At 42.1% G+C, this 12,288-nt stretch overlaps 2 protein-coding genes across 4 annotated transcripts in view; one reads left to right on the plus strand and one right to left on the minus strand.

The window, feature by feature from the left end:
• Positions 1 to 3,186, minus strand: part of triob (trio Rho guanine nucleotide exchange factor b) — a 64,489-nt gene extending 61,303 nt beyond the window's left edge. For all 3 annotated transcript variants that reach the window (XM_031576265.1, XM_031576264.1, XM_031576266.1), the window contains exon 1: positions 2,951 to 3,186. In XM_031576265.1, the coding sequence (XP_031432125.1) occupies positions 2,951 to 3,032 (82 nt within the window). In that variant the 5' untranslated portion in view covers positions 3,033 to 3,186. The remainder of the gene's footprint in view (positions 1 to 2,950) is intronic.
• A 1,567-nt stretch (positions 3,187 to 4,753) lies between these two features.
• Positions 4,754 to 12,288, plus strand: part of dnah5 (dynein, axonemal, heavy chain 5) — a 96,431-nt gene continuing 88,896 nt past the window's right edge. Inside the window, exon 1 of the mRNA XM_031576267.1 lies at positions 4,754 to 4,986. Coding sequence (XP_031432127.1) covers positions 4,771 to 4,986 — 216 coding nt within the window. The 5' untranslated portion in view covers positions 4,754 to 4,770. The remainder of the gene's footprint in view (positions 4,987 to 12,288) is intronic.

Here is a 12,288-nt window from a genome sequence, read left to right on the forward strand (position 1 = left end):
TAATGTTTTGTGTGTCTTGCTTATACATACAATATTTGGAATATAAGGTCATTTAAGGTCAAAATAAAGATAAAAGCCCTTTCAACTGTTCTTAAAGGGGTACATTTCCCCGCTTAAAGGGATAAATTAAGTGGTTTTGTCCCTTAAAAAAAGTTAGTCTGCACACAAATCTACTTAATTTTCCCACTGACCAATTCACTAGTGGCTAGAGTAAGAGGGCACAATAGGGGAGGGAGGGAAAGATGAGAGGAGAGAGATAGAAATGTAGAAGGAAAGGGAGAAAAAGAGTGTACATTCCCTCGCCAGGCTGTGTACGTGCTCAGAGGTCAAGGCAAGCCTCTAGAGGAGGAAGACACACACATGAATACACACAGAGTCACGAGTGTGTGCACATGTACATGACACTACACGCATACATACATACATACATACATACATACATACATACATACATACATACTGTACATACATACATACATACATACATACACACACACACACAAACAAATACATACACACACACACACACACACTCACTCAGACACACACACACACTCACACACACACACACACACATACAGACAGCATCCGTGAATCATGAGAGGGAATATGAATTGAAATATGAATGTTTGCACTCAATTCTGCTTTCTGCCTTTATATCAAGTTCCGAAAATACAATCTTTCAGAGAAAAAAGCTATTGTTTTACTAACTAATAATACAGTTCCTAGCATCAAAATGTCTATACTTAAATATGGCACTTTAGATGGGATATACAGTACATCTTCTGTTAAGGCTGTTTTACTACAATAGATATACAAAAAAATTATATGTAAAAAAAAAAAAAAGAACATTATAGAAAATGACAGCACAGGTGAGAATTGAGCAGCCAGGCTTCACATGCAATGTGTGATTTGATAAACGTGATCTTCACTGTGACAGCTCCTCTCCTCTTTTCATCCTCTCTCCAGCCCTGAGAAGGAGCTCCTCCGTTTCTCCTCCTCCCTCCTCTCTTCTCAGCACGCAGTAGTGTTTTCCTTTGGCGCGTGGCAGGCGGGAGAACTGCACGTGCGTAGATGTGCGTGCGTGTACGTGTATGTGTGTGTGCGTGCGTGGGTGGGTGTGTGTGTGATGTGGCACGCTGAGGGAGGGGGTGTGTGCGCTGCTCTGATGATCTCAAAGTAGCCTTGGGCTGCAGCCATGTTTTGAATAGACTCTCACGAGGCGGAGAGAGAGCACAGCCGCACACACACACATAAACACGCACACCCGCACAAACACACCGACACACAGGCACTTATTGCAGTGCACACAGAGTGCAGAGTAAGCCTGTTCTGAGATCAGTCAGACAGAGCTAATCATCACCGATCACGAAGGGTGCAGCGTAAGCCTGTTCCAGTATCAGTCAGACAGCATTAATCAACCCACAAGAGCAAGGAGAAAACAGTGGGAGCCTGTTTCAGGATCAGTCAGACAACACTAAATCATCAGTGAACCTAGACAATGAGGGCCATAGGGCTGTCCTTACATCGTTCCCATATCAGACCAGTGATGTGCTGAGACTGGACAGGAAGTAATGGTTGATATTATACACTCCTCTGCATTACCAAACTGGAGGTGAGAGACAGATCAAGAACTACATTTCAAATTCAAATTCACTACAATTCAAATGAATGGAACTATGAAGAAAAGACAGCAGATACTAGTTATGTCGCTTTTGTCATTCACTCATAAAGAGTTAACACCTGATCTATTTTGCATAAACATTGAGACATTTGAAAGGCCTGCACCTTTAATAGCTCCTCTTTGGCCATACTTGGGTGAAATCTGCACTTTTAAAAGTAGGACAAAGTCAGGACTGAATGAGTCCCCAGGGTTTACCGATGGCCACGGAAGGACAGGCTAAAGATGGTACAAAATACCCAAGCAGCAAGAGATCTTTCATTACTATAAATCTTTTCGCTTACATCCTTTTTACATCTATAAATCATTTCACTGCCATACATCATACTGCATAGCAGCCTTTCTCCTGTTCCTGCTCTTCTTACACATCTAAATTCTCAGAATAAGGGTAATGTTTTGCCCAGTGAATACTGAAACTGACAAGGGACTTTTTTGATTCAGATACACATAGTCTACACAATGTGCTTATGATTCATTATCCACGTCCACCCATTAATCACATAGCTAGGGCTGAGATCCAAATGATTGATGGCCTTGTGTAGTCTTGCTGTTATATGATAAGCATTCAGGCTTTCAGCATTCAGTTACCAGCCCCAACCATCATAGGACATGATTCATTTTTTCCTTCAAATGAAACACTATTGCTCACAATACAGTGGCATTGTCAAGATATAGCTGATGTATAGCTGATGTGATTGAGAGTGGGCTCCAGCATCCTACTGCCATTGAGGAATGTCCCCACTGCAGTGCCTCGGTGTTTACAATCCAGGTAAGCCTGGCAGCCTGCCATGAATGGCACCGCTGATAGGGGCTGGCACTGTCCTGGCTGCTCACCTGGAGCTAAGGAACAGCTACGGCTCGCATCTGCGCATCGGCTTTGGCAACCCAGATGCTGTTTATCACACTCGGACAACATAGAGTACCCTCGGGAGTGGCCGTTTCCACCATATCCACGATCTATAACGCCCGCTAGCAGTGTTACGTTTGTGACATAGCCTGCGAGCAGCTGAAGGCAATCGTCAGAAACACTCGTTTGTTATTGCGTAATACTGTGCACATTTAAATACAAGAGCTGGAATGGCGCCACAATCCAAAATGATGAAGTGCGTGATGCAATCATGTCTTCCGCACGACCACCCACGGTGTTCAACTATTAAAACTCGCGCTCCTGATGATTGCCACGAAAGAACGCCACTGCAGCCGACCCCGAGCCTTCATCGGAACCCAGCACCCCACCATCCCCGGGACAGTCCATTCCCTGGGACTTACCGGATCTGTAAAACACAGCGGTGTCATCCACGTCCCTGTCGCGCAAGTCCGTCAATGATCCAGAATTCATCGTGGTAGCCATTGATTACAAGATCACAGCTGTTTGCAATGCATCTCTCCGCATTTGCAATTTCCACAGATCCCATAGGAGACCTCTGGCAGTGAACTGCAAGCTATGACGTGCATAGGTTCTCTCTCCTGTGGATAGAGCAGTGGTCCCTCCATCTTGACTGGTGAGTTTGTCCTTAATGCCGCCCGGTGGCGCCCTATACAGCTTTTGCTGCGTAGCCTATATCCTATGCCTACATCACGGACACGGATGAGGAAGCTCAACCACTCTTCTGACGTTTGTGATTGCATGCGAGGACGGACTGTTTCAACCATGGGGAAAATGTACATGTAGGCTAATGTAAATAGGCTATTTTGGTGTTTTTTTAATCTGATTAATGTTCTGATTAATGACATCAATACATTTTTGAACATGACAATGTAAGGCTTAATGCAAGGCTCACTGATTTTTTTTTCAAATCACAGAATAAAAGTACACAACACGATTAATCATTGGGACGAAACCATATCATGAGACAGAATGCAGTCCAACATCGCCACCCAAGGGATGGAAATATTTTTACAACGTTCTTCGTAGTAACTTTCAAAAGGAGCATCTTACTAAAGTTGGCGACATAGGAATATATACACACAGTTAGAAACGACCTAATAAATACATTTGGTGTGAACTACAGATGCGGTATTAAGGCTTTTTCCGACAATTGCAACTCATTTTTATGGTCAAATCAAAATAGCCTACGTGACTATACAATTGTATGTAAAAAATAAATAAATAAATTAAAAACACCACTTAACCTGATTTATAAGCTAAACTAATAGACTACACATTTGTGAGAAATCAGTGTGCCTTACCTAGCCTAGCTGTTAAGACTCGTTAAGAAATACCACGATTGTGTAATCAGACTATTGGTTCATTTTGTAGGAGCTTTCATGTAGATCTAAGCTTTCAAGTCCTATCGATACTGTGTTGTCTGGTACATAGTCTGAAATGAGGGATCAATGAAAGAGGGAATCTTTGACATGATCTAGGCTAAAACTAGTCTTACAAAATCTATCTTCAGAATCCAGAATGTGCCAAATTGGAAAAAAAACCTGATAGGATTAGCCTACATCTACTACTCCACCCATCTCTCTTTTACAGCATTCACACCAGAATATTGTCAATGTGTTTTTCTTATAGTAAGACCCTAATTAAGTAGGCCTAATTGCATTTTATGAATAAAAACTGGATTATGTATTTATCTAACAGACATAGGCATATAGGCCTAATAGGCATATTGATGTCTGTAGCCTATATTGGTTGGTAAATTATATTGTTGTTTATTTATAAGACATCGTGCAGGGGCCTCTCAGTTTATGCATATTAATGCAGTTGTCTATGTGGTGGCTCTAACAAATATAAAATAAATGTCCTATGTCCTTATTTTACATTGGTATGAGATTCATATGCCCACATAACAATTTATAGCTGGGGCTACCTCTTTGTGTTCTATATTTCCCTGTATTTTTGTTTTGTTTTGTGAAAATGAACCCTTTTGGCGTTGCAAATGTTCTAAATAAAGAGAAAGACGGGAAATGTGTGAACACGTGTCCAGATTTTGGCTGGTGGACCTAAATCAACTCTTTTCACTCTGAAAAGCCATGTCGTCTCCTAGGAAACAGCAAACAACCATTTCGGCTTGAATGTCTTATCAGAGCAGCGCAGCTCGTACAGAGGCATTCCCACCTCCAAACGCCAAGAAAACCGACGAATGCCTGAAAGTGGGCATGTAATACGAACTCTTGCTGCAACCAGGAAAAAAGAACAAACATATTTTTCATCCGAGGACAGCTTTTTCCTAAACTTTCCTGCACTGGCAAAGTTTCAAAGTAACAACATGGCTGTTAATTTCCGCTCCGGCAAGTCCAACTTCAGAGCCAGAATGGCGACGCAGGCGGCTCCCGGCGAGACTCTGAAGGAATTGCAGGTTGGATATTTTTTGTGAAGTGACAGAGTGTGATTCTTGCTCTGCTGTTGTGGCTGTTTTATTTATATCCACCCCTGCTGAGACCTATGCTGTGTCATTCAAAGGGGGAAACAAAATTCTGTTGGGGATAATTTGGGAATAATGATACACTCGAGAGCGTTCCCAAGTCTTGCTTGTAGTGAAGAGAATATGAACGGGTGTGAAACATTCTGGACTGAACTATCTCACGGCCTTTGTTATTCTTTTTAATTAGATATCAGTAGACAATAGTGCGGGCAAACTAAGTTAGAAGTTGGAAAATACTATTACCCACCCATTACCTCACAGCACATTGAGGTGTCCTGTATCGAGTCTATTCCTGAAATCTCCCCAGGTGAAGTCCAGCTGTGCATCGTTCGTGTGTACCTGCAAAATAAGTAGGCCTAAACCAGGTAGACATGCATATCTTGTGTCACCACTAGGCGGCAGCCTATCACTACAGTCACATTCGAGGCACAGAGGTTGGCCTAATTTGATACACAAACCAAATCGGCTCAGAGTAGGTTTGCGGTTTGAATATCTGAAGTGAAATTAATTTTGCAGTGCGATCAGGCCCTAAGGGGTTATTCCAGTAAGGCAAATGTGCTCCCTCTGCTTAGTCTTGCACCACAGCCAACCATGCTTTCTCTGTTTCCACAGTAACATCAACAGACTTGCCATAATTAAATGGAATTAATCAGTGACATTGAAACAAAGAGGTCAAATGAAGAGTTACACGGGGCATTCAATAACCCCTTGCAGTTTAATCTGTTTCTTTGGAGAGGGACTTTGTCCCATAAACAGTGGCAAACATGGATTAACTCTAGTTAAGGCTAGGCTACTAATTCATATTGCATGCCTTGCACAAGGTGTTATACAGAATCCAAACACTAAACTTAATCAGAGAGCAACACATAGCAAAGCACTGCAAACCAGGCCCATTCAGTAGAGGACATTTTTTATCAGAAGAGGTAAACATTGAGGGAAAAGAAAGGCGAGCAGGTAGGGAAAAAAGTCAAAAGAATGGAGAGAACAGGATGGAAGATAATTAACTGTTTTATTACAACTATTGCCTACATCAAGGCATACATGTTAATTTGGCTTTTACAGCCTTCTACTTATGTCTGTAATAACAGACACACCAATGTTGGTAAAGTTATTCAGCTAGCTAGTCTTGTGTTGCCAAAGTCAGTATAAGCATAAGCTGAGGCAAATATCCACTGTTTGCAAACTTTGTGATGAATATTTTTCATTGGTCTGAAGCGTTGAGGTTTTCAAGTGTCCTACTGATTGCTGGGTTACTTTCTCTCAATTGAAACACAGTCTAAGAGTTTGATAATTACTTCACACTTCAGATTGCATGATTAAGCCTTCAAAATTAACAATGACTCAATAGTGTTTTTTTAGCTTCATACAGTTAGGCCTAGTTGTGCTTCTTATATGAAATGAACTTGGTAATAGGGCTACATTTTGGTTTTGTGTGTGTGCGTGTGTGTCTGTGTGCGTGTGTGTGTGTGTATGTGCATGCATTTTCCTGAGCTTATGCCTAATTCAGTAGGGTCTTTAGTTACCTGTGAGCCTCCGGAGTCCTTTCTGCTCGTACTCAAATATTCATGGGCGCCTCCTCTGCTGGAATGCTCTGCTCCTCTCCCCCCTCAGTATCGGCTTCTCCTCTCCCCCAGGTGGACCCCAACCACACGTCCTCTTATCAACGCTGTCAGTGCTGCTCCACTCTGATTGGCTACAACTCTATCTTTTGGGCGGCTGTGCTGGCTATGAGGTCTTTGATTGGTTGTTGTGTGGATGAGTGGGCGGTCGAGCCTCTACTGAGTGGAGTCATTTTGGGGATATGACAGAGTAGCGTGACCTTTCATGAGGGTTCACTTCACTAATGAGTTCAGCTTGAATTGTCCCTCAGCTAAGCCACATAAAGCCATTTGTGTTTGGGCTACACACATATCTAATTCATGTTTTTAGGTACTCCGTTGGGTACCTCAGAGAGAAAAGAAATCATGAAAAACTAATTAAATTATGAAAATTATGAAAGTACCGTAATGCTTCCTTTTCCTCACACCTTAATGTTTCCCCTGCCCCATACACTCTCTCTCTCTCTATGTCTCACTCTCTGACACACACACACACACACACACACACACACACACACACATACACATTTTAATTATTTATTTGAATCCATCACATTTCCAACAATATTTCCACATTTCCAATATTGTCTATGGATATGACAACCTGACTCATGGGTAACGAAAAGTCAATGTCTTCCTAGGTGGGCATGGCCAATGTAACCCACTGTACTACTACTGTAACATACTGGTGTGAGTTTAAAGGTGTTGCTATACTGAGCTGACTGTATGCAAAAGGAAGGAGATATCAGTGGTTTCATTCACAAGTAAGTCCTTTTCGAGGGCATTGTGGGAAAGGGCCTATTATTTTAGGTTTTATTATAAATATTCAAGGTATTCAAGGTGTGTAGGTGTGTCTGCATGCATGTGTGCACATGTGTGGGTGTGTGTGCACGTGTGTGTGTGTGTGTGTGTGCACATGTGTGGGTGTGTGCCTGCATGTAGGCTATGTCTGTGTGTCTGTAAAGCCTTTATAGTAACATATTACAAATCTCGTGTTAGCAACGAAGAAAGCTCCTGTAATTACCCCCATTTACCCATTAACTAAGCCTTTTGTGCAAACAACAGTGAAGCAGGAGTTTTTACACACACTCACACACACACACACACACACACACAGCCAGGAAGCTCTCAGTGCTATAGCGATATCCATAACAAAGAGCCATTCAGCTCCAAATCCCTCTCTGACATCTGAGACGGCCTCAGACCTCCACAGGCAATCACCCAGAGGACAGGCTGACACCCATTACAAAGGTGCCTAGCCTTGGTGCTCAAAGCCTTGGGACACGAGTCCAGGAATCCTGCATGGTTCCTTAAGGTGCAGGTCGGATCGGAAGTGATGACCTCATGAGGTGTAATATTAATTAAGCCAGCGGTGTTGGATTCTGGGTGAAGACGCTGTGCGTATTGCGCACCCGAGGCCGAAATGCTACCTTACAACCCTGATTTCCAAAACAAGGTAAGCACACCTGGCAGGTTCATACAGGGGCACGGACAGAGAGTTTTATCTCCAGGTGTGTCACGTCACCTGTAATGGGACTTAAAGGTGGTCCATCTAACTTCCTACTGGATAGTGTGAATACATGACAGGGTAATATGTAGTATACTGTAGCTGCGCACTTTATTGCAGTTCATTTTCCACAGAAGACATTAGTGTTTATATAGCAGATTCATAGTATCACAGAGTGCATTGTAGTACTTGCGTAAACTTGACACATCCCAGCAATGATAGTTGTGGCTTCGTATAACTGAAATGTATATGTGGATGTAAAATTAATTGTTAAAGACCTTTTAGGATATTTTCTTTCATAGCCTTTACAGATATAAAGGGAACAGGCTATTTGTAAAGTCTCTTTTATGTTTGGACATTTTTTCTAAATCTAATTCTTATTCTTTTAATGAATAATGATTATTTGGGTTCTTAGGTATAGCGTAGGTTTTGAGTTTTGATATATTTGGACTAAATTGGTCCCAGTTCTGTTTTTGAGGTTGATCAGTGAAAGGACGAATTTCACCAGGAAGCTGATATGAGAAGTTCACCGGTCCCTACCAGCCGTGATCTGGGGTCACTTTCCAGTCTCTTCTGACCTACTCTTCAGATAATTTACCACAGAGTACAAACAACAAAGTTGTTGATATTTTATAAATATACTGTGCAACACACCTTACTGTGAATGGAGCCCTACAACAAACACTACAAAACAGAACCCCTTCATTTACATCCTACATTTTACTCAAAAACAATACTGAAAATAATACACAAAGTGACTACATTGAAATCTAAAACAGTTCACAGCTCCTGTTTCAGATGTGTATAAGTAAAGCAGCAGAAAGAAGTTTTGGTTTAAAACTAGTTAACTAACTACTTTAAAGGCACTGCAAATACCATCAACAGCTGAGTTGGTATTGATAAAAGCTTGCTACCGTGCAAACTGGTGTTTGGCCCTTTCAAAAGCAAAACATTCTTTTTAAATACATACATTTCCAACAATACTCTTGCTCTTATGCTTGTATATGTAGACAAAAACATTTGCACTAAGTAGGCTATGCATAATTAACCAATCATTTGAGTAGGGCCTTGAAATAAACCTTGAACTTTACATTTAAAGTATCTGTCATTCACTAAGAGATTACCTTCTATGAACATGCAACTCCTTAATAATTCATTGAATTTTGATGAGCTCATGAAAAGACCTCAATCATGCCTTGTATCACATATTTCAGGAAAGTGTTTTTAAGGAGTTACCAAGGGCTTGGCTAAATTCAATGTAAAATTAAGGAAGCATGTTTACAAATGAAGAACCCCTTAACATACATTAAGAACTGTTGCATAGTTTCAGGGGCAAAGCAAAGGGAATGTAAGTGTATTTTAAGTGTTTTATATTTTGTAGTGTGTAAATTGGAGACAGACTCCCTTTTATCTGCTGGTAAATGAGAGCTAATCACTTAATTATCCATGGATTTGTGCTTAAATCTACTTAATTATCTCTGGATGTGTGCTTAAATCTACTTGACATTCCCTTAGATCCCCCCTTCAAATCCTCTCAGAGTGTGTTCGTTTTTGTCTGGCAGTGGCACTGACTGTAACCTCATGGAGGAGTCCTCTCTGCTTACAGAGCCATCTGATCGAGCTAACCCTCTCTGACCCGCGCAAGGCTTTAGACGGGGGTGCTGGCCCACAGACAAAAAGAGAGATAATGAAGACACGTTATAGTCCCCATTGTCACCTACACAAAGGCAACGCCAAATGATCACCTCCACACGTGCAAAATTTGCCTGTCACATCACACAATACATGGCTCGGGCTTAGTGAGAAGTGAGAATGCGCTCTTGCAGGAGCCACTCTATGCGCTCGGTGGATCAGGGCCATCTCTGTAACACTCGAGCTATCCGCTCTTTGTATCCCATGATGCCTTTGACCGGCTGCTTCTGTCTTTAAGTTGTTTGAATAGTTTATAGGTACATTTAATGAGGCCAACAGAGCACCTGAGCAGGTAAGGCTTAAAAGCCCAGGTGCCAGTCACCCACTCCCCACCCTAGTGCCGCATCCTCCTATCTCACCTCTCCTCGTCTCTCGTAGCAGTGGATAAACTGAGCTAGCGTCCCCTAATGCGTAGGGCTTCTGCTGTGGTGGTGTAAGGACAGACGGTATGTCCCACGCCTATAGGAAACAGCTGTGGAGAGACAGTGTGTCGCGCGTGATAAAGGTAAGGGGCAGAGGTGGCAGCTCAGATGAATAGGCTGGTGTAAAGTGCCTAGCAACAGAGATGTGTTTCTGATAGACGCACCTTGATAGCAAGGATAGTCTTGTCTGTGCGACTATGTTCCAAGCTATATTTAATGTACTAACTGTGATGGTGACTTAGTTCATTTTCAAAAAACTTGTTTTGCAGGCTAATGAATTCTGCCCTTTTCTGCTTTTGCTAAATGACGCCTGCACCATTTAGTTATAGCTGATTGTCTCACCTGGCCAGGATGTGCCAATTTGTTTGACACCTTTAACCCCTCTGTTGTTAGCAGACTTGTTCTCACACTCTACTCTCTGCATTCTCTTCACTGCATGTTTGAGTTTCGCTCTCTCGCTCCCTCGCCCACCTCCTCCCCAGCACCAGCTGTCTAGATCCGCTTTAAGAACCAAGAGGCTCTGCGTCTGTTCCTCGCCTGATTGGTTGCCACTGAACTATGTCTTCTAATCAAGTTTTGTAGCAGCATCTACTCCCAGATCTGTCTCATTATGACCAAACCCCACTGTACTGTAAGTGAACCACATTCTGTGATTCATCATGATTGGAATAAATTGCCCCTTCTACAGATTACACTTGCATTACCATTTCACTGAGTGCACTGATCTGAGTGCAGATCATAGACAAACTGGGATCGACTGTAAGAACAAATCGATTACTTTGACCTTGACAGCACTATCATCGTAGAAGAACATGGCTGTCCTACTTCCTTTGAACAAATGGATATAGATTTACTTTCTGCTGAGCTGTTTTTAGATTTGTTTTGAACGAGAGTGTGTGTATGTGTGTGTGTGTGGTCACATCAGTCTAATTTGCGTCAGGGCACTCCCACGGAAGTCTGGAACAAACTGATATAGTTTACTTTCCGTTGTCATGGCAGCAGCCGACGCTTTGTGTATGTTAGTGTGTATACCACCTCCACACTGTCTCTACTCTAGACACACACTCTCTCTCTCTCTCTCTGAGCTCAGTGTGTGTCTGTGGATGTGACTGCTAGCTAGAGTGGCCACTACTTTATACTTGTTGAGCAAGTGGACTGATGTGGGCACTGCAGCCTACTGTTATGTTGATGTCCCCCTCTAAAGCTCTCAGCAAGCCGCCTACATGGAGTTTCTTAAAGAGAGTGGAGGTTCTCAGTGTTTTGTCAAGTGGTCAGTGACTGACTCATAGCTTCTGTCGCTTTAGTACTGTTGCTATGGCGTGTCCATGACAACCACATGCCACTGGTGGGTGGAGCTTAGATGCAACTGAAGTTAGTGCCTCTTTATGCTTGAGTTAGGAGTCTTATTTGTGTTGTGTTGTTAAATCTGTTCATCCCAAGAGTGTGATAGCTATTATTTAGGGAAGTGGTTTAATGTTAGCCTGGTATTTAGTCTATGCTCTTCGCTATCAGCTTCAGAACCGTGAGGTTGATATCTGTGTACTGTCTCAATTTAGTGACACGTGTACTAAGCTGTTATACTGTCTTTACATATACTGTTTGTAACTATATTTTTGTATATTTTTGTTTTCATTTATATTCTCAATCTTTTTGTTTATATTTTTCACCTTTTGGATTACGTACTTGGTGGAGGACAAATACATTTGCAACCACAGAGTTTTTGTCTCCCTGCTGCCTTTTGTGCCTTACCTAAAAGTCTCTCGACACGGATACCCTTTGACAGATACCCAGCTATTGTACCCTGGGCTGAATTGCTAGGATATGTACGTATTTCTATCACCGTGAATTATAGCCTACTGTCCTGATGGTATGGCCTCAGTCTTGCCTGAAAAGACTACTTCGGGATATAGGACCAAAGTGAAGAGAATCTGGACAACTCTATGTAGAGAGGTGCTGAATAGAAACACATTTCTGATCTGAAACAAAAGTCTGCTCTACCATCTGAAAACACTTCAAA

This window comes from Clupea harengus, chromosome 11 (assembly GCF_900700415.2).
Source record: "Clupea harengus chromosome 11, Ch_v2.0.2, whole genome shotgun sequence".
In the NCBI taxonomy this organism is placed as follows: domain Eukaryota; kingdom Metazoa; phylum Chordata; class Actinopteri; order Clupeiformes; family Clupeidae; genus Clupea; species Clupea harengus.